Source organism: Acipenser ruthenus, chromosome 15 (assembly GCF_902713425.1).
Source record: "Acipenser ruthenus chromosome 15, fAciRut3.2 maternal haplotype, whole genome shotgun sequence".
NCBI lineage: Eukaryota > Metazoa > Chordata > Actinopteri > Acipenseriformes > Acipenseridae > Acipenser > Acipenser ruthenus.
In genome coordinates this window covers 30,925,279-30,947,663 of record NC_081203.1, presented here as the reverse complement: position 1 = coordinate 30,947,663, position 22,385 = coordinate 30,925,279, and the positions used below count along the sequence as shown (strand labels likewise).

Here is a 22,385-nt window from a genome sequence, read left to right as displayed (position 1 = left end):
AGTTAAGTATGGTTGTCACTGTGTTCTGCAAACCTAACCTCTTTTAGGCACTAAAGCGGAACATAATAACTACCTTATAAATAAAATAAAGGAAACTGTAAAGCATTAGAATATCTGTGGACTATTTATATTGTAATCATATAAAACCAACTCATTGTAACCCAATCCTGACCCTACTGCTAAACTGCCAACCAAGAACAAAAAGAGCACAGTAAAAGGGGGAACAGTTATAAAAGTACAAAGGGTACTGATTCTGATCGTTGATATGACAAACATGCATTTTCACTTCCCCAAATGCCAAGAATAGCCCATTTTAAATGGGTTTTGGAGTCATCGCAGTGATCAGGACTCAGGGCTCAACAGTGAATCTACAGATGTTTTAGACATTCATTTTATCCATGTGAAAGCCCACCTTTTTCACATTATCAAATTGTTCAAAAGACCTATTAGAAACAGTTCTCTGAACGTCACTTCTTATGACGTTAGCACGGAGGTAGTCAGCACTTGCAAAAACAGGATCGCTCTGCTCTCCCTGCCTTTCCTCACTGATGACACAATAGCCTTCCAGTGTTTGCTCATGCAATAGTTTTCGCTCGAATTAAAAGCAGAGCCACTGTTTAAACTGTGCAAGATGTGCATTAACACAGGAAATGTGTAATTCTATGTGCGTTGAACAGGGTGGGGTGGCAAGCACCTGTTCACTAAATGGGTGATGCAATAATGGAAGACCCTCCCCACCACTGATACCCAATGACCAGCTAGTGAAGCACACTCTTATCAGTATTTATGACTGCAATTCATCCAAGCATGGCACGCACAAGTTAAAAGTCATCAAAGTCTGCAAATATGTACCACAGATCAAATAAGAAACTGATTTTGTCTGTAGTCTAGACTGGAAGAAAATATTTTCCCTTTATACACACATACAGTATAGCAAAAAAAAAAAAAAAAAAAGAATTGTATCGGTTATCAGTGACACTCCCTGTAAGGTGAATGAGCAGAAATTGTACTAACAAGCATCAATTGTGTACTATAGCAGACCAAACCTTTACAACGGAATCTATTTTTTATATAACTGTACAGTGTAATTGCATTGACACACACACACACACACACACTGCTGTTCTGCAATTCACAATGGCCCCTTGCTGTGAAACCATGCAGCATGAAAAAACACTTTCTATTAATACTGCTTGCCAGCCCTAGAGAGATTGAATGGCGTCAGAAATAGCAGGTGCCTGTAGCTTTTTTTAGCATCAGCATCAAACAGCAGCAAAATTTGAACGGTGACGTCAATCTACGTCTGTGGAGAGACCCTGGAGAGGAAGCAGACAGCCTTTACCTAACAAAGTCTAGCATGCTAGACTTCAGGTGAGGATATTGCTCAAGAATCAGGAATCAAGTGCATCCCAGACTGTGTTTAAGATATGTTGTTTTAATCACCTGTGAGCAAAGGTATTTTCCATTAGGGACACGCATAAGACAGTGAATATCCTGTTATATGTGTCAGGGATTGCAGTCCTGGTATCCAAAAGGTTAATCAGGCTACTTGAAATGCCTTTCATACATTTGTCTTCTACCCTTTGGCAGTCTGTCTCCCTGGCAACAAGATAGCTAGCTGAGGCTGCAGTATCAGGGTAATCCCTTAATTTGTCACAGTAGGGTGGTATGCCTTTTTTTTTATCACTAGCCTTTTTTGTTGTAATAAAACACTCCCTACACATTTATAAAGAAGAACTCCCTTATTAATAAGGTAACATCACAGAAACTGGTTCTTTGAAATAGGTTTCTGGCAACTGTTTGGATGAGAAAGCTTGTTGGTCTATATTTAATATATCTTCAGATACCTGCATAGGCTTGTGGTTGGCTGGAATAACTGAGGCTAGGAACTGGTTCCATTAAACCTTGCACATACATTTCTTGTGATACAGTAGTTGGTCATGATCTGTTCATTTGTATGTCATGCATTTTTTTTTTTAAAATCTGTATTGATTTGTTACGTAACCTCCTATATACATTCTTTACCTCAACATTCACAGAATCCAGTCATACAGACCTGTGATTTCTGGCTTGTGATTGGTTATGCTTATTAAATGCGTTGAAACTACATTTACAATAACCACGGTCATGGATGGAGTGGTGAAGCAGTGGATGAGGACAAACCAAAAGAAATTGTCCTGCCTTGAAAAAAAATATTATAATAATTTGCTTAACATTATGGAACAGTGCCATTACTTACACAAAATGTGGAATCTACAATAATCTTGCTGTAATTATTAATTTTTTTAACATCTAAAATACGTAGTTTTAATAAATGAAAAACAAATAATGTTTTTAAATAAATGCCATATGCCACTTACTGCAAATTGATCTGAGGTTCAAGAGTGTCATTTAGCCTCCCTGTCTGAAGAGACGCTGTTTCCTTTCTTTAGACCTTTCAAAAGATACGATTTGATGTAACATTACGCTGCATTAACTCGTCCCTCGCTGTTGTATCCGGCTTTCAGTAGCCATGTCCCGGTTGTGTGCGCTGCTCTTTCTCCCGGCCCTCTTTGGGTCGGTTTTTTCAATTTCTTTCTACCTGCCCGTGAATTCTCGAAAATGCTTGCGGGAAGAGATCCACAAAGATGTGCTGGTGACGGGGGAGTATGAAGTCAGCGAGCAGCCCAACACCAAAACAAATTTGAAGGTGAGTTGTGCCAGGGGACCTTAGTTTAGGAAACATCGAGGATCGAGGCCTAGGGAGTAGGTATTTCGAAAAGGTATAAAAAAAATGTTAGGCAAGTACTGATGTGTAATTAAAAAAACATCACCAGGGTAAGCAGCGTTAAAGTTAACTTATGAACACAACACAAAAGTAGTAACATGTAAAAAGGAAACGCCAAGGCGGCAATGGGCCTGGGAGTTCTGAGGCTGTGCCACCTTTTTCCTGACTGGTAGATGCTATTTTATAACAGAAGTACACGATAATAATGTGTATGATATATAGTTTCACAAAACACTAGCTTAACAATGCATTTGATCACAAACGTGTAACTGATGACGGTATTTGAATGTGTTGTTGTCATTTGTTTGACTCACAAGTCAACTGTGTTAACGTACACGTCATTCTAAATTTTTCCCATATGTGTAGCTATGCTGTTGTTTTTTTATGGCTTTTCATTTTAATTGGGGTCAATTAGATGTTTTGTAGCCTAGTTTTATTTATGCACAGCCATATTTTTCACTCAAGCACGTCGTCTAGATTTATTTTGTGTATAAAATATGCTCACATATGATTGTTATCCCAAATGAACCAGAGAACCAGATATGTTGACTGACGTGCTACTGTGTTTATGCCTTTGCTTGCGCTTCCAATTAAAACTGAGTATTCAAATGAATTCTGCTTCACAAGAATACACTTTACTGTATTGTGGTAATCTTAAAGTACTCATTATCCCTCTGGGCATTGGATTTAGTTTATTGTTGATCTGTGACTCTATATTTAGAGCAAAAGATCAACATTTAACATTTCAGCATTGCAGCAGAAATATCAGTGCTTTTAAAGTTATTTTTTTATTCAGATACCAACTATTTCACTGTATTGCTTTTTTAAATTTAATGTAATTCATTCTTGGTAGGTACTATTTTATTGTTGGCTTAAAGAAAGATTCAATGCAAAATAGTTAACATTTCAATCCATAGTGAGAATAGTATTAGTAATTTACAGTATGCATTCACTTTATAATGTAGGCAAACATTGGCTATATTAATGGAAGCTGTAGCGCAACATTGGGATTGTAGAATTAAATAATACAATAGCAAGGTCAGTGTATGAAAGCAACCTTAGCAAACTGCTGTTAAATACACTATGTGTTGAGTAGGCAGTCAAAACCAGTTTGTATTAATGCTTGGGTGCATTCCTTATCAATAATAAAATTGAATTGCAGAGATGTACATTAGAATCAGTCTTAATATGGATGTCGGAGTATGTTGCAGTTTGTCGAAACTGAAATGGAGCCAAACCTTGTTGTAAAGACCAGCAGTGATCTCCTTCATCCCTGGAATTTGAAGATTTAAACCAACATTGTGGGTAGCAAGGCAAGGACCTTGTTTGTCCAATACTGCAGTATTTTCACAGAGACAAATGGATATCATCCTTAATGGGGATGTTAAGCTCTCAACATATAAACCATAGAAGTTTACATGTATGACATGAGTGCTTTTTTGATCCATTACAAAAACCAGTTAGACTCCTTTTAGAGTGCTGTTACTACAACATTAATTTGCATATGGAAAATACAAGCCTTATTATACACTGAACACACCCTACTGCATAAACAGTACAGCTGACCACTGTATTTGACAGCAATCTGACAATGATTTAATGTTTAGGGGAAATTCTAAAATGAACGCTTGAACTATATTAACTAACTACTAACAACCCGGAATCTTCAAATCATAATATTTTTCTTTCAACAGTAGGATTGGGAAATGGCCAACTGACATTATCACTTTGTATATTTCGATGTTAAAACCCACTCAATAAAAAGGCAGCTATACATACGAATTATTACACTCTTTATGCAATTGTATAGATTGTCAAGTAAAAGTCTTGGTGATCTTGCCCGTAATGAAGTTGGAGATATTTTGCTGTGTTACACGTTCAGACATGTGAATACGATTCCCATTGCATAGTAGATTTGAATTCGAACAAGTCCCGGTGTCTTTTAATCAATTCATAGTAAAACCAGGAATTGATGAAACTGCTATGCCTGACATTGCTGATTGCTGATAAGCAACAGGTATTGTTCAACTTATCAGGAAAAGGGGTAATTAGTCTTTCCAAGTCTCGCCTAATAGGTGTGGCTATGTAGCAAAGTCCATAACACAGGGATCCAAAATGATTACTAAATAAACTCCTCTGCCCTTTTAAGTGGCAGACCCACAGTTATTTTGAGTTTACAGCACAATATAGTTCATTGGTCAGTTTACTACATTCTACCGTAGGATCCTTCTGTGCACTTCTTCAAAAGTCCAGTTAAACATTCCTCAGGGGTGGGTTTTGCTGTAGTGCAACAAGCTTTCATTCGCATTAAAACCTGCTTAGCACCGTGTTACACTGTGTACTGTCTGCCTATTATGTGTACATATGAAAACTGTTGCTTTATCAGGGATTCTCTTTTTCAGATCACCGACTCTTCTGGCCACCTCCTGTATTCGAAAGAAGATTCCTCGAAAGGGAAGTTTGCCTTCACCACTGAGGACTATGACATGTTTGAAGTTTGTTTTGAGAGTAAATTCCCTATGGGTACGTTCATTGTTCCTGTTGTGATTTCATGTTTATGATTGTCTTGTTAAGTGTTGACCATGACTTGACCTTCCTGGTTGTTCAATATTCTTTGGTGATGAAGCAGTTGTTCTACTGTCACGCCTTTCCAATTGTCTTATGAAATTGTGCTGATTCAACTTCACTTGGACATTCTTGAGTTACATGGCAACTTCAGTTACAATGAGTGTTAGATTTCCACTGCATCAAAATGTGATCCCAACAGAAGTCTATGTTCAGTATTTGTCAGTCATACATTTTGTTTGCATTTATCCACCCAATTTCCTCACGCTTTGGATAAATGACTAAATAATACAAATTAGAAATTGGCTTGGTGTTCCGTTCTCCTGAAATATTATTTTATTTATTTATTTTTAGTGAAAAACTTGTGTGTTTTGCACAGATCCTTCTCATAGCTACTTTGGGGGCTAGAGTCTGTCTTTTTTTCTGTAGATTAATTACGCATTGGAACAGCGCTTATAGACAAGGGTGTCTGGAGGGTGGGATTATGAGAGTGGGCGGCGTCGAATGTGGATTCGGGAGGCTTGGGGGCGGGCTGCTGGTGATTTCCCGGAATGTTTGGCTCCCTCACAATAAATCTTTTCATTCTGCTTCCAGGAACAGGCCGAGTTCCAGACCAGCTGGTCATTTTAGACATGAAGCATGGAGTGGAGGCTAAGAATTATGAGGAGGTAAGTAGAGTGAAAGGGGCCAGCACTGAACCCAGAGGCTATGAGAACTGCCTGTGTCTCTATTTATTATTATTTATTTCTTAGGAGACGCCCTTATCCAGGGCGACTTACAATTGTTGCAAGATATCACATTATACATTTTCACATATCGCATTATATTTTACATACTTTTGCCCATTTATACAGTTGGGTTTTTTACTGGAGCAATCTAGGTAAAGTACCTTGCTCAAGGGTACAGCAGCAGTGTCCCCAACCTGGGATTGAACCCACGACCCTCCGGTCAAGAGTCCAGAGCCCTAACCACTACTCCACACTGCTGTCTAAATGAGTTTGCTTTTGATCTATTCACTGAGGCCTGGCTTGTATTTTTTACTGGCTTTAGACATCCGTAGCAGACAAATAGTTGGTGTTTTATTAGACAAACTTGAAGCACTTCTATACTCTTTTCTGTATTGGTCATCTTTGCATGTTAAAGGTGGTCCCCCTGGATAGAATTAGAAAATGCAATCTGTATTAATGTATTAACAAGCAGAACTAAATGGAGGAACACTGCAGCAGAATGGCATTTTAGCTGATGGTAATTACAAGTCTCCCCCAGAGTTACCTAAAGGTTGCACCTCTCACCTATACCTTTGAAAGCAATAGTACAGTTCAAAGGGAGGCGTAGGTTTCTACCTCCCATCTGTTAAGTTACAGAAGCTGTCTGTGTTTTAAAGAAGATTTCTTAATAAACTTAAGGGGATTTAGTATTTAACTCATTTGGAGAATGTCCAATCCTTATGGTAACTTCATGGTTTCCTGTCGCCTGCTAACTTTTTCCAAAATTATGCTGGAGACTTCAATATGAGACTTTGGTTTTGAATTTGTATCTTGGCATTTTTTTGCAACTGCGATTGAATGTGTAGTAGTTTCCTATATCAAATCTAGTATAATCTTAAAATAACAGACTGCATGAGGAAAGTGGGTAATTAAGTTTTATAGGGTGTTACGTTTCCACAGTTATACCATGTTTTCGGTAGTAGCTGTGCTTGCATTCTATTACAGTTTTTGTTTTCTTTGTGGTCTGAAAGCAATGCTGCAATGCAAAGTTGATTAGACCCCTGTTTTGGGTAAAATCAGTGTTACAATATTGCAAAACAAGCACTATTGATTCTGCAGGGTTAAAAAGGTAGGTCTGGTCCTGTTTCCAAATGAAAATCCTTAAATATTTGGGTTTCATAAGTTTGAGCCAGATTATAATATTAGGACAACACTTTAGTTTTAAATTAGCTTTGTTCTAAATGTCCTTCTTACAAGCTGGAAATCATGTAAGCTGTCCAGAAAAAAAATATTCACAGCAAGACACAATGTACAGAAGGTAAGATTACTCGTATCATAAGACAGGTTTAAGGCATTGTCTGTGGTCTGGTCTGAAGTGTGCTTCAAGATACCAGTCGGGAAATCCCAGCTCCCGAGTGTGGCTAAGGAGGCCTTGGGGCGTTTACTCACAGTAGGAATTTGGCTGTTGAAGACGGTGTTTTTAAAACGGACCTTGTGTAGCTGGAGAGGGGACCTCTTTCTTTTGCTGTTGTCCTCGGTTGGGACTTGCCCAAGTAATCTTTAACACACTGTGCTAAATTGGTGGCAGGGTTGGAAATCTTTGTCTGATCCCTCCTGTGTGTGTGTGTGGGAGGTTGCCGTCTGCATACCAGACAAATGTTAAGTGTGTCGGTGAACAGCTGCAACGTGTCCAGTTTTCATTTACACCTACGTTCCGATACTGACATCTAGTGGAAGGAGACTGCTTTGCATGTTGAGCTATTTCTTTTTTGAGGACTTGAAGAAAGATAGCATGGTAGTTTAATGACAAAGGCCCCTGTCTAACAGTTGACAGTTTGTGTTCATGGGTTTTGATTAAGATACCTTTTGCATCTCGCAGATTGCTAAGGTGGAGAAGCTGAAGCCCCTGGAGGTTGAGTTGCGGCGGCTAGAAGATCTCTCCGAATCCATCGTCAATGACTTTGCCTACATGAAGAAGCGTGAAGAGGAGATGAGGGATACAAACGGTATGGAACATCAGTTGTGGTTAGACGGTGCTTTTCATCAGATGGGGTTGAATGCTGCTTGGGGAGGTTTTATTCTGGGGACTTTCTCTCTCCTAAATTTAGTTAACATTCCCCTGACATACATTACAGACTTTGAAACCATAAAGAATGAGGTATCCAGTCAGTAATATTAAAGCAGATTATGTTACTTTTGTACACAGATTCCCTGGTATGTCATTAACAGTATGGGTTCAGTCAATTTGCCAAATGTTAAATGTTGATCTTTTGCAAAAGAGGCCCCAACACATTTGCAAACCACTGGTGCCATGCATCAAAAACTGAACTGTTATGTTATGCAGTAAATGGGTTATTCCAGCTCGAGTGGATCACATTCTGGGGAGCTGTTTTCTCATGTTTGTGGTTGATATAAATAAAAAAGCACGTGATGACTCAAGGGTTTCCTGAGTGTCGTGTGCATGCAAAAGAAAAACGGTGGAACTTATGGCCCCTCTGCATTGTGAGAACACATCTGAAATGTCAATTTTGAAGACCTATGATTTAGGTTGTCTTCAATTGGAGGATTAACTTGCCCTAGACAAGTAACATTATTTGTTTTAAAGCTAGTTCCAAGGGCTTTCCACCAAAAATAAGCCAAGACACAAAGCCTTGAGCAACCCAAATGTAATACTTGTTGTGATTCACATTATCAATCAGGACATGGTGATTTGGAACTTGACTTATTTTGTTTTTTCCAGAGTCCACAAACACCCGTGTGCTGTATTTCAGTATCTTCTCCATGTGCTGTCTGATCGGACTGGCTACGTGGCAGGTCTTCTATTTGCGTCGCTTCTTCAAGGCAAAGAAACTCATCGAGTAAATGTTTGGATTTCAGCTGGAGAAAAGTCAAACACGTGGCTTAGCTAGCCACCAACAAGTGATCAGCTGGTGAATTTAATATATTGTAGTTGGGGAAGTTAATTCAAGGGAGTCTAGAACAGCACATGTATAATGTGGTCATTCGGACAAGGATTCAATTTACCACTGAAACGTTCTTTTTATTCATTACCTTGTCTACCAATTTCTCAAGGTAGCATCGTTTATAACACGCAAATGGCTTTGTAAATAATTTTGGTTCTAGGAATTTCCAAGTTTAAAAAAAAATTCTCCTAGTTTAGTGAGTGATCAGAATATTTAAGTTTCCTTTCTGTCCAAAGTCACTGAAATGTTTTAACTTGACAAATGCATTGCCTGTTGACAGATTTATGACGCAGAACATTTTTTTTAACCATTAATAAAAGATTAGTCAACATGCCAAATGGATTGTCATAGTTTTCATTTATGTAATTATTACTTCATGCAAAGTCTTTTTCTGCCTAAATAGATGCTTATGTTTCTTTCTGCTTTTTTCCCCCTTTTTTTAAAATAAAAAATAATCATGCTAGGGACATCCATATGCAGGTAAAAATATACGTTTAGCCCAAGAGTTAACCTGTATTCATGAGGTCCAAAATAACTTTGGCTCATCAACACTGTAGTTACAAATGTCAGCCTCTGGACTAATTGTAATACACTGATCTAGAGTAGATGAGCTTCATAATACTATTATAAAGCATGTTTTCCTTGATTTTTTTTTTTTTTTTTTTTTTAATATGTTCAAGTAGGACTGTACATAAAAATATTCAATGTCAGGTAGTTCAATAAAGGTCATCTTGTGGTTGTGTTTGGAGTGGCGGCCAACAATTGTGCAAATGAAAAACTACAGCCCCCCCCCCCTTTTTTCTTTTCTTTTAATGCAGCTGATGGGTAGTGATATGCATATAAATGTTTAAATTTACAGAGTTGTGGTGTTCAGTTTTCAGAAGGTCATAATTTTTTTTTTGTGGTATAATGGGTCTAATTGTGTGTTTGTTTTTTAATCAAATTAATTTTCCTGCAGTTGTGACGAGTGGTCCTGTGGCTACAACAGTGATTAACTGTAATTACCTGAAATTTAAATTTGTTTCTGCTGTTTTAAATAAAAAATAAAAAAGGTAAATGTTTACAAATTGATTTTTTTTAAAAAAATATATAAAGTAATGTATGTTCCCATCTCATTCCAAAAATGGTGTCAACTATATTCCTTCTTTGAATCCTAGCATAGCACACTGTCTGGAGCTGAAGTTAGCATCTGAACCCCCATTTCTTAAAGTGGTTAGAGTTAATGAAGCAGTTCAGTACATCCTGCCTGCACTTTCATTCAATGAAGCACATGCTACATCAAACGGCATGAATACCATACTTGGTTAAAGAAAGCACACCTTATTTTAAGGTTGTCTGTTATACTTGTCATGTCTATCATTTGGGGAAATAGCTGTTCCAGATAATGAAGACCTAACACTGAGATACTGGCTTTGTACTTGGACCACAGCTTGGTCAATTTGCTTAGTACTGCACAACAAAAACGAACCCTTTTGAGACAGTTATTTTACAAAGCTACTGCCACCACAATGTCAAAGTTTCTGCTGTATGGAGAGTAAATCTTGATTTATTCTTTCACGTTTGGTATACAGCTGTATTTTTTGATTTTCTTAAGATCCATTAGTAGTGTTGTCAAATTAGCTGTTTCAGTGCCATTGTTTTAACCTCTGGTCATATCAAAGATACAGACTACGTGCTTTGACAGAATACTTTTTTAAAGTTGATTCACAACTGTATTCTAGGATTCCATTAAAGGTGGTGACCAGTAAGCATTACACATTGGAGTGTCACATTTTAACATCTGGTCATATTAATGATAACACTATGTAACACAATTTTTGTTCCTGGGTAGTAAGTGTTATTTCCTAATTGCTTATGCCTCAAAAGTATAGAAAATGGCTATTATTCCCCACAAACTTTGCTTTTGTGACCAGGAGTGACATTTTGAAATTTACCTATTTCCAATGAGAAAACGGGCAAATTTGTGTCTCTTCGTTCACATAAAGAAAAAACCAACATATGAATCCAAATTAACATGTATTTATACTAAAGTAATACAAAAATGACTACAAAAGATTTAGAAGTGAGTAGTTTTTCGAGATTTACGATTATACTGTAAATCACTTTCACGAATCAGCCCCCAAATGTAGTCTCCCATCATGTTCTTGTTATACTGTCCTTCATTGACAGCTCATCCAGGAGCCTCAAAGCCGTGTTGCTCCATAATGGTAACAAGTACCCGTCTCTTCCCCTGGCTCACTCGGTGCACCTCAAAGAGGATTACAACAGCATCAAGACCTTGCTGGACGCCTTGAAGTATGATGAGTACGGCTGGGACTCCCGGAAGGTGCTGATGCCACCACTGCACATCAAATTGGGCCTTATGAAACAATTTGTCAGAGCTCTAGATAAGGAGTCGGCAGCCTTCAAGTACCTTCAAGACTTCTTCCCTAAGCTGTCTGAGGCAAAGGTCAAAGCCGGTGTCTTCGTCGGACCACAGATAAAGAAGATCCTGGAGTGCAATGAATTCCCCAAGAAGCTCACTAGTAAGGAGAAAGCAGCTTGGAACAGCTTTGTCGCAGTGGTTCGGGGCTTCCTGGGCAATCACAAGGCCGAAAACTATGTGGAGCTGGTTGAGACTGGTGAAGAACTACAGCACAATGGGCTGTAGGATGTCCCTCAAAGTCCATATCCTTGATGCTCATCTTGATAAATTCAATGAGAACATGGGAGCGTACTCGGAGGAGCAAGGCGAGCGCTTCCACCAGTATATACTGGACTTTGAACGCCGCTACCAAGGACAGTATAACGAGAACATGATGGGAGACTACATTTGGGGGCTGATTCGTGAAAGTGATTTACAGTATAATCGTAAATCTCGAAAAACTACTCACTTCTAAATCTTTTGTAGTCATTTTTGTATTACTTTAGTATAAATACATGTTAATTTGGATTCATATGTTGGTTTTTTCTGACTTTATGTGAACAAAAAGACACAAATTCGCCCGTTTTCTCATTGGAAATAGGTAAATTTCAAAATATCACTCCTGGTCACAAAAGCAAAGTTTGTGGGGAATAATAGACATTTTCTATACTTTTGAGGCATAAAGCAATTAGGAAATAACACTTACTACCCAGGAACCAAAAAAAAAAAAAAATTTTACACGGTGTAATCTTTCAGACAGTGTTCAATCATTCTGAAAAATAAAAACAATACATACAAAACAGAGAGATATATAGTAACAAAATACTAAGCCCATTACATTTTGACAAGTTACATATCGCCCTAAAAGCTAATCGGGATGTTTTTATACTTCACATGTCTACCAAAGAATATATTTGTGTCAGCACTTAATCCGGAAATGTGTCCATCTGTTTAAGGTTGTCGTGTTTGCGTCTGCTGCTTTGGTTCCGAGCATGATTTTGTTCCCATTGTAGTGTGTGAGACGCCATCGTCGTATACAGTCCCACCAGCTGCAAAAGATGCCGGGAGCGGACAAGGAGATGGAGCTTTCCGAGTGGATGGAAGCCTTCCTCTCGGAACTCAAACGCGGAGGCAGCGGGGCTGGGCCTCCGCGTGGATCAGGGGAAACTGCCCGAGATACAGCTTTCTTGCTTCGCAAAATAACTGCGCAAGCACGCTGGAACAGTGCAGGTAGGAACCGTATGGAGAAACACATAGGTCGGGTGCAGTGTAGACTGTAAAACGAGGATATGAGGCCTTATCTGTATAAATTATTTTAAACCAGTATACTAAATGTTTACATCATAAGTTAAACAGCGTAACCTGTTTTACCATCAAAATCACTATTCAGTAAAATGTAGTAAATGGTTTAGGAATTGATAAAGAAATACAATGTTTGGTAGTGTCAAACAAGTTGTATCATCCCTGATCTAAATAACGATGGTGATGTGAGGCATCGACCGCTTTAGAAAGCCAATAGTACTAGTTGTAAAGAAATATGGTTGTGTTTCTTAACAAGAGGTACCGTTTTAAACTCTGATTATTTAATTAGGAGATTTAATGGATATCATACGTAAAGAAGGTAGGAGGATGACAGCGGCGCAGCCTTCGGAAACCACCGTGGGTAACATGGTGCGGAGAGTGTTGAAAATCATCAGAGAGGAGTATGTCAGGTGAGACGGGGATGAAGGGACAGGCTGAAGTCATGGAATATTATTAATAATTTCCGACTGCTGCTTTTTTGTGTATTCAAACGCCTGCAACCTGATGATGGAACAAACCCCGTAAAGGAACAGTATTTGTACAGCTTAGTAATGCGTATTATGTATGGTCTTTTATATGAAATGTTTAACTGCGGTTATTATTATTATTTGTTTATTTAGCAGACGCCTTTATCCAAGGCGACTTACAGAGACTAGGGTGTGTGAACTATGCATCAGCTGCAGAGTCACTTACAACAACGTCTCATCCAAAAGACGGAGCACAAAGAGGTTAAGTGACTTACTCAGAGTCACACAGTGAGTGAGCCGGGATTTGTACCGGGGACCTCCTGGTTACAAGCCATTTTCTTTAACTACTGGACCACACAGCCTCCGATCTGTTCACGTTTCTGTGTTGTAGATCTGGTGGCAACAGCGAAGAGGCTGATCAGCAGGAATCCTTGCATAAGCTGCTGACATCTGGAGGACAGAGTGAGGATAACTTCAGACAGGCCTTCCCACCGCTCAGAGCCAATGTCATTGAAGCCATCAATGAGCTCTTAACAGAACTGGGTATGGTTATAGCCACGGCTAATTAATAATTAGTATTCTTGCAGCTACCGTCATCTAGATTTTCAAAGAAACAACATTAAAAGGCAGGCACAGCTGTTCACTCACTTAGTGCCCAGTTCATTCAGGCTTCACACTGATAGTGTTCTGGGTTTTGCAGTGTTTCAGAAGTATGTTGTCTTCTGTGTGGAACAGATCTCCTCAGGACGTTCATTCTTATACAAGAAGCAGCCTGAATAAAAGTACTCCCTATGGGTCACCATCCAGGGGAGTCTCCTTAGTGCTTTATGCATTTGTTTATGTACTTTATTAATGAAAACCAAGTTCACGGTACTAAACAGTAATGCTAGGTGTTGTTTGACCATGTAGATGTAATATGATCAAAACGGAGCATATTTACTTTTTAACTTTAATTGAGATTGTGGTTCTGCTTAGAATCATTTGTGGCTGCTCACTCCAAACCCTTTTTGTTCACTAGACGGAACTACGGATAATATTGCAATGCAGGCACTGGAGCACATTCACTCCAATGAAGTCATCATGACCATCGGCCGTTCCCGTACGGTGGAGGAGTTCCTGGAGGTTGCAGCTCGAAAGAGGAAATTCCATGTTATAGTGGCAGAGTGTGCACCATTCTGTCAAGTAAGTTCTACTGCTGGAGTGATGTTTAAACAAAATAAACTTTCAAACACATACTGTACATTTCTGACACTCTTTTTTGTTGTTGTTCTGTACAAATGCATCTTAGAAAAATGATATCTGTGCAAGAACATTAAATCCATATTTCCCCCCCCCAGCCACATAATTAATAAATACATTATACAGATGTTAAAGATGGGGTAGATGTATCTACTTGTATTAGTTGGGAGGTGGGTTTATTAATAATAATCACAATAATAATTCCTACAGAAGAAATATATTTCTTGATTTGAATTTAAATCTTTTTCTTTCCCCTAGGGCCATGAAATGGCAGCCAGATTAGCTAAAGCTGGCATTGAAACTACAGTCATTACAGATGCTGCAATATTTGCAGTAATGTCCCGAGTCAACAAGGTAAACACATCTCTTTATTTAGGATTTTTTTTTTTTAGTTGTTCATTTTCATGACGTCAACATTTCTTGTTTTAGTTATTTGAAATAATTGATCATGATTGTATACAATTTACATTTTCATATAACATTTTATACGAGTATGTAAGAATTCTGTGTGTTTTAATTGTAATCTTGTCCTGTTAAACATTTAAATTTTTTTTATTTTCAGGTAATTATTGGCACTCAGACAGTCCTTGCAAATGGTGGATTAAGGGCAGTGAATGGTACCCACACTCTTGCTCTTGCAGCCAAACATCACTCTACTCCACTTATTGTCTGTGCTCCCATGTTCAAACTATCACCACAGGTTGGTTTACTTTATAAATATGCCACACCATTTGATGTACAAGTTCGTTTATAGCTAAATATAGCAGGGACATTTTAGACCCGAAGAACCCAGTTGCTAACAAGCAGAAAAGCAGATAAGAAAGGACAGCTTCGAGTTGCTTCCATAACAGGGATATTTTGATTAAAAAAACGAAACAAAAAGTTTCCTACATGATAAAATGTAAGTCCAGGTACACTGCTCCAATCAATTCAATACATCATCTTCATAGAAAAATCCCAAACCTCTCTTAGAGACCCTTACCGTTGAGAGCTGTTTGGATTTGGGGGATTTCTAACTATTAATATACAAATATATCTCAGAATATTATCCCTGCATTGTTTGGAACAGTTTATTAAACTCCTAAATGCTGTCCATTTCTTTTTTTCAGTTTCCGAATGAAGAGGACACATTCCATAAGTTTGTTTCCCCGCAGGAGATCTTGTCTTTCACAGAAGGTAAATGTTACTGATGTTAAACCCATAAAATAACAAGGCTCAATATAGTAAAGATTCTTTAATGTCTGAGGAAACAAGTATATGGGGCATCCCTGGATGTATAATTAGAATACTAATATTTTCTTTTTTTCTTTTAGGTGAGATACTCTCAAAAGTGAACGTGCATAGTCCAGTTTTCGATTACGTTCCTCCAGAACTTATAACATTATTTATTTCTAATATCGGGGGAAATGCTCCTTCCTATATTTATAGACTGATGAGTGAACTTTACCACCCAGAAGATCACGAACTGTAATTTCTGAAACAGTCATAAATAAATAAAAAGACAATAAAATATACACTTTCCTAATGACTGAAATTAATTATTGAATACATTACATTTTCAAGTAAGTTTAGGCACTACCTTAAATAAACAAAACAGTAACATTAGCATTTTATTAGAATTACATACATATAATAAATACAAATACTTTTAGATAAATTATAGCAGCTCAGTCATTTACATCACAACACAAACCAGTTTAACTGGTTCACAATTACATAAATACAGTATCAATCATTTGCATTGCTCATAAAAGGAGAAAATATGAAATAGATGTGCAATCACTGATCGCAAACACATCACTGCTTTCCATACAGTTCCCACGCTCGATGTAGCTTCCTCAGTTTCATTAGATTTGGTTTTGGAGGGTCCTGAAAAGAAAAAAAAATATTCAAAATGAATCAGCAGCCAATAGAAAGCATTGATCATCATGTCAATTATTAATTTATATTCTTTAAACCAGAGCTATCCAAACTTTGACTAAGAGTCAAATCTGATGACTAAGAAGTTCATACAACAATTTTCTTTTCTGAAACAAAACCAGTTCTTTGTCTGTCCCTGCCCCTGCCCTGGACGTACCTGCTTTTCCATTTCTAAATGATCCAAGTCTACCAGAGGAAGCATTGAGGGTCTACCATGAGCACACTGGAAAGGCAGCTGACACACCGAAAGGGACTCAATTAATCTGCAGCACTCCTCCATACTCAGGCTGTCATTAAACTTGATAGCTCCTGTGAAATCAATATGAATACTGTCAATTCTATAATTACAGTCTCAGTGTAGTCTATACCATGACATTAATTAACCTGCCATCAGTCATGTTCATATGCATTTCAGTTTAGCAAGACTGCTTTATAAAGTGTGTACATGGTTAATTTAATCACACTCAGAAATATGTTGTGAAACCAGAAACGTGCATCAAGTGATGGAAACATACCAACTTTATTTCACTGTATACAGCTGCATGTTAGCTTTGTATCACTGGCGATAAAGAAAAACATCTTTTGAAATGGAATATTCTTTCATTCAATGTCTTACCATGGCAGGCTTGGGAAGCTAGGACTTTGAGGACTGTCAGGGGCAGGGTCCCTCGCACCCGACCTGTTGATTGGATTAACTTGAAACAAACAAAAAAACATTTCAAAACAAAAAACCCAAATCTTACATCTATTACATATGATATTAACAGGAGCAAAAAGTAACATGCAGTAAAAATGCTTTTTGTCCATATAGTTGAAAAGAAAATAGGTATTATAATTGACAAAATAATCACTATCGCTCACCGCTATCTGTTCTTGTAAATATTCCTGTAAAAGAAAAAAAGGAAATGTTAAATTGAGTTTGTGGTATAACTCAAGTCACAATCCTGCTTCAGGACATATCCACCAAAACCTCTAGCACATGTTATCAGGATACAATTACATCCAAAGTTCCTGCTGTTGAGACCCTAGCATTGTGATTTATGCCTCACCTCTGCTTTCCTGCCCTGAGCTAGCTCTCTCTACCCTTGGTCTTGGAAGAAAAGGGATTATTGCCTCTATCTGAAAGGGGTAACACCTATACTCGAATCCTAAAGATGAAAGACACGTATGACGGATTGCAAGACATAGGTATGTAGGACTACCTACATTTTAATTACAGTTCTCAGACTAACATTTCCAAAACTTCTAAATCATGATAAATTCGTACAGGCTATTTTCTTTCTAACAGTATCCAATGTGTTTCTCATTCCCTTCCATTTTTCTTACACAACTTTACAAGCTTTGTCCAAAAGTTTAACCAATCTGGGTAAGAGTGTCATTTTTAAGGTATTTTTTTGTCATAAAAGTACTTTTTCCTAAATGATGTGCTTACCTTTTTCAGAGACGACATTCACTGCCATTGTGGTTATGTCTGTGGTACAGATCGCTTGGGTCTCTTTTTCTGGGGGAGCCACATATTTGCTGAGTCCAGTCACTGTGTTTATGTAAGCCATCCTTCCCACAGACACATCAAAGTGCTCTACCCAATTAGAGGAACTCTGTGTGGTACTTGGGATTTCCTTCCTTTTCGATGCATCCTCGAACCTGGCCTTACAAGTGGCAAGGTCACTGCATTCATTCACTTTTTTTGGACTGCCGAGAATAGCTTTAGAAGAAATCTCTTTGTCATCATTGCAGTAATGACACTGAGCTGCGCCATCTGACTGGCTGGGAGCAATCAATGCACATCCTTTGTACCCAGTATCAGGATGCAAATATGTCGCACTTATTACGGTGCCTTCTTTTTGGTTGCCTTCAAAATCTACAGTTTGTTCAATGTTATTCTCTCCACTCTCACATCCCTTCAAACAATTATTAGTTACTTGGGTTTTTTTATTGGGTGGCATTTGGGAGGGTGTTTCTGCATTGCTGTTATTGCTATGCATAAGCTGGAGATCTCCACTATCCTTCTGGGCACCACTGACACTAATGTCTCCCACAGGCTGCACCTTGGTATCGTTCTTCTGATAACCCTTCAACTTCGACAGTTTTGTAGCAAGGGACCCGTGTGGCTTGCTGGTATTTAGTGATGCTTTCTTTATTTGCGTGTAATCAGAAAGAGTAATGGCATTCTCTTCTTTAGTGTAATCATTCCTTTCCCAGTTCTTTGAAGAGTTATTAGATCTACTACAGCTGTCCGCTTCATTACTAGTGGAGGCATCTCGCTTTGCTTCAGCAGGATTACTGGCAGCTGCTGTACTTAAATTGTTGTTACTATCTTGACAGGAGTATTGAACTGCAGAAGGACACGTTTTTCCATACATCCTTCTAAACCTATCCAAGGATCCTATTCTCACAGGCAGGGACAGTTTGCTGCGTTGTTTGGTTTGGGATCCTGTTGATAACCCAACCATTGTGTCCACAGAACCTTTGAAATCCTCCACTGTTTTTAAAATGTTAGATAATGTAATCTTCCGGTTTGACTCATCTGATTGTTTATTACTATCTACACAGTTGCTAAATGTATCCCCTCTGGAACTGAAGTGTGTCCTCCAGTCTTCACTGCTAGATTGCTTTACGTGCTGCATAGTTAATGTACAACATTGCTGCTTAAGCAGAAATGTGTTTTGTTCCAGGTTGTGCTGCTTTTCTTTAAATATATCCTGGGCACTAACAGGACCATGGTGACAAAACCTCACCTGCCCCTCATGATTTTTATTCTCATTTTCATTCCTTACTGGTATCACATGATGTATGAAACCTGTTGTACCCAGTTTTGGCCTCACTGATTCTGTGTTAATTGCTTTGTCTGTTTGTGGAGCTGGGTTGTGCTTCTCGAGTTGTATTACCTCACTCTGTGTGCAGGCTGTGCTACCCTCTGCATGTATTACCTCACTCTGTGTGCACACTGTGCTACCCTCTGCATGTATTACCTCACTCTGTGTGCACGCTGTGCTACCCTCTGCATGTATTACCTCACTCTGTGTGCACGCTGTGCTATCCTCTGCATGTATTACCTCACTCTGTGTGCACACTGTGCTACCCTCTGCATGTATTACCTCACTCTGTGTGCACGCTGTGCTACCCTCTGCATGTATTACCTCACTCTGTGTGCAGGCTCTTTTACCCTCTACATGAAGGGCAGGATCAAGGTCTGTGGTTTTCTCAGTTTCTTTGTTATTGTCCATCAGTATGCTGTCCTGGCTTTCAAACTGTTTCAGTGTATCTTCAGAGCTTTCTATACACAGATTTGTTTTCAATTTGGTCACGCTATTGCACTCTTCAAAACAGTATTCTTGACATCTGAAGTTTCACAAAGTGCTGAGATTTCTGACGCTTTAGCAGGCTGATTTTTATTGGTCTCTTTTTCTAAACTTTGCACATTTGAAGCCGATGAGCTGTTGTCATCTGTGAAGACAGACCTGGAGTTTGTTCTATCCCGAAGTAAAGGAATCTTTTCCTTTAAATCGCTACTACTGGCCACATTTTCATTACCGTTACTTCCACTTACATTAGAAGCAAATACTAGTGACCTATGAACAGCTTTAGATCTCAGTGTTTTTATATCGTAAGGTTCTATAATGTTCTCACATGCAGACTTACAACTTCCCACTATATCGTTTTCCTCGCAAGCATTGCTATTGGCGCTGGTGGCTTGCATTGCAAGTTTGCCTTCCTCTATAAACTCCTGTATGTCATCACTTGAAATCTCAGCCACCAAATTCTCCCTGGTCAGGAATTTCCTGACTCCTTCCTCGACACAGACCAACACGCCATCCCAGTCTCTAAACTCAATTAAGGTTTTTGCAGGTTCAATGCATACATCATACTCTGAGTAATGGCATTTAATATTAATAACATACACCCCCTGCAACTCTGAACTAGCCCTGTGCCTAGAGGGACTTGCGGGAGTAGTGACCATTTTTTTTTCTTTCTGCTTGCAGACAACACTCACTTTCTTCAATAAAATATTTATTAATTTATGAAGCCTGGTTTTTAAAACCAGTCGACTGTTTACATATAAAAACTGCATGCTGCTGTTATAGTGACCCTCACGACTGATATAGCCACTCATTTCAAATTGCTTGTAGGAATAGCTGATCTCTCTAAGTTTTTGAGCTTTTCCCAGTCCATAAATTTGGGTAAACCTGTAATAACTGCTTTTTGATTTGGACAGCTGGACTATCATTGATCCAGTGGAATCATTTTTCAATGTGAACGAAACAGAGGGATGCATAAGAGAGAATGCTTCTATCCTCTGCCTTATCCGTTCACATTCCAGAATCGAATTCATGTTTTTTCTCCGCACCGGCAAGTTGTAAAACAAATTGCAGATCACCACTGTCGTGCCTGAGCTTGGTCTGGTGGTTTCAGCCTCATAGACATCCAACGGCTTGCCATCCTTAAAGACTTTACCAAAGGTTTGAGCAGACCTGCTGGTTCTGGATGAAATTTCCACCAGGTTAGCTATGCTTGCAATAGCCTCCCCTCTGAAACCATAAAACCTCAGGTTTTCCAGATCTTCTACAGTACTGCACTTGCTTGTAAAATACCGGTTTCCCACACTCTCCATGTCCTCCCTGTCCATACCGAAACCACTGTCCAAAACTTGGATTTTGCAAGCCTCGACATCCACCCTGACAGCCACGCAAGTTGCAGCAGCATCAATGCTGTTCAGGAGAAGCTCCTCCACACACTGGGTCAATGAGAAGATGGCAATGCCAAAGCGGAGTTTTGCCTGCACTTCCTTTGATAAGCACTTTATCATTATGTTTCCAGATTTGGTGTAAATGTAATAATTGTATTTTGTTTTAAGTGTTGCAGCATGAGCGCCTTCAATTAAATTATATTTTATTTTAATAAACACCAGCGCTTGACGTGTTTCATTTTCTTAGCATTTTTGTGTATCTATTGTTTTATCTAACAAGCTCAATTGCAACTCATTCCATGGATTTGTGACATTTGAGCATGCTCTATGTTTACACTGAAATAAAAAGTACCGTACGTTTAGCTTTTTCACTGCGTGTAATGAAATGCTCTGCTTTATTTATCACTGAATTTCAAAAACACAACAAAGTCGCACTTCTGAGAATTTCTGCAGCTACAAGTTTTGCATGAAAACAAATTAACTTATGATAATCGATATGCAAACTGTTGTTGTTTGTGCATGTTTTCCTTAGCCAGACAATAATGTTGAAACTACCGGTGAAACATTTCTTACGTTTAGTGTTTCGTAAAGGTAGAGTGGTCTGCTAACAATTCCAGATTTTGTCTTTGTTTCTGTCAGGTCTCAAAATGCAAAAATAGTAAATGATACTTCTTAATTTTAGTAAATGATACTTCTTACTTGTAGGAGAAAATGATCCTGTAATCGTCTTTCTCCCTGCGTCTCCTCCAAATCCTTTAAATTTACGAACATTCTGGTTACTATGGAAATGTACGAACTTAACGTTCAGTGCAGTGCAAGACAGCAGTTTGTTTTGTTTTTCTCGCTTGTTTAATCTTTGCTGATATAATGTACTGCATTACTTGACACAGAAACTAGCTTCTTGCCACTTCCACATGTAATCTAACACCCGGGCAAGCCGTGTACTGCCTCCTACAGGCTGGAAGACTAACGTTGTCATTGCAAACCACCTCATGATGAACAGGTTTACATGGACAACAAATGCCTGTTCAAAAAAACTGGTTATCTCTTAATATTTTATCGAAGCAAAACATTGTCGCTAAAATACTTTTTGAATCTCGTTAACTGTGTGAAATCGCCAGGATTTTTTAAAAGTCATATTGCTGTATCTTTTATTGATTATATAATTCTGTATACAAAGTGTGTTGATGAGAGACTGCTGAGACAATTGCTATGAAATAACTATTGTAGACTGTTTATCGTCTATGTATGAGTTTCAATACATTTAACTTTATAAAAATAAAACAATCGTATCCTTTCTTTCTATGAACCCAACTGGAAGAAGGTCGTTTCATCTGAATATATGACACATATTCATGAACAAA

At 38.4% G+C, this 22,385-nt stretch overlaps 3 protein-coding genes across 7 annotated transcripts; 2 read left to right on the top strand and 1 right to left on the bottom strand.

The window, feature by feature from the left end:
• Positions 1-2,464: 2,464 nt before the first annotated feature.
• On the top strand, positions 2,465-10,059 carry LOC117408722 (transmembrane emp24 domain-containing protein 10-like). Its single transcript, XM_058987867.1, has 5 exons — positions 2,465-2,689; positions 5,170-5,290; positions 5,927-6,000; positions 7,919-8,045; positions 8,780-10,059. The coding sequence occupies exons 1-5, from the start codon at positions 2,513-2,515 to the stop codon at positions 8,899-8,901; spliced, it is 621 nt and encodes a 206-aa protein (XP_058843850.1). The 5' UTR covers positions 2,465-2,512; the 3' UTR covers positions 8,902-10,059.
• Positions 10,060-12,370: 2,311 nt separating this feature from the next.
• Positions 12,371-15,928, top strand: LOC117423541 (translation initiation factor eIF-2B subunit beta). The gene is made up of 8 exons (XM_034928048.2): positions 12,371-12,636; positions 12,998-13,118; positions 13,567-13,718; positions 14,194-14,357; positions 14,673-14,768; positions 14,977-15,114; positions 15,524-15,590; positions 15,728-15,928. The coding sequence occupies exons 1-8, from the start codon at positions 12,465-12,467 to the stop codon at positions 15,883-15,885; spliced, it is 1,068 nt and encodes a 355-aa protein (XP_034783939.1). The 5' UTR covers positions 12,371-12,464; the 3' UTR covers positions 15,886-15,928.
• Positions 15,929-16,011: 83 nt separating this feature from the next.
• On the bottom strand, positions 16,012-22,267 carry LOC117423532 (DNA mismatch repair protein Mlh3). Of its 5 annotated transcripts, none has more exons than XM_058987864.1 (5): positions 21,721-22,267; positions 17,196-17,219; positions 16,951-17,029; positions 16,492-16,643; positions 16,012-16,283 (listed from the first exon to the last, which is right to left on the bottom strand). In XM_058987864.1, the coding sequence occupies exons 1-5, from the start codon at positions 21,790-21,792 to the stop codon at positions 16,212-16,214; spliced, it is 399 nt and encodes a 132-aa protein (XP_058843847.1). In that variant the 5' UTR covers positions 21,793-22,267; the 3' UTR covers positions 16,012-16,211. The 5 variants fall into 5 exon arrangements, 4 of the variants coding, with proteins under 4 accessions (XP_058843847.1, XP_034783940.1, XP_058843848.1 ...); XM_034928049.2 differs by lacking the exon at positions 21,721-22,267 and adding an exon at positions 17,767-19,633; XM_058987865.1 differs by lacking the exons at positions 16,012-16,283; positions 16,492-16,643 and adding an exon at positions 17,767-17,983 and having other exon boundaries at positions 16,956-17,482.
• Between the last annotated feature and the right edge of the window lie 118 nt (positions 22,268-22,385).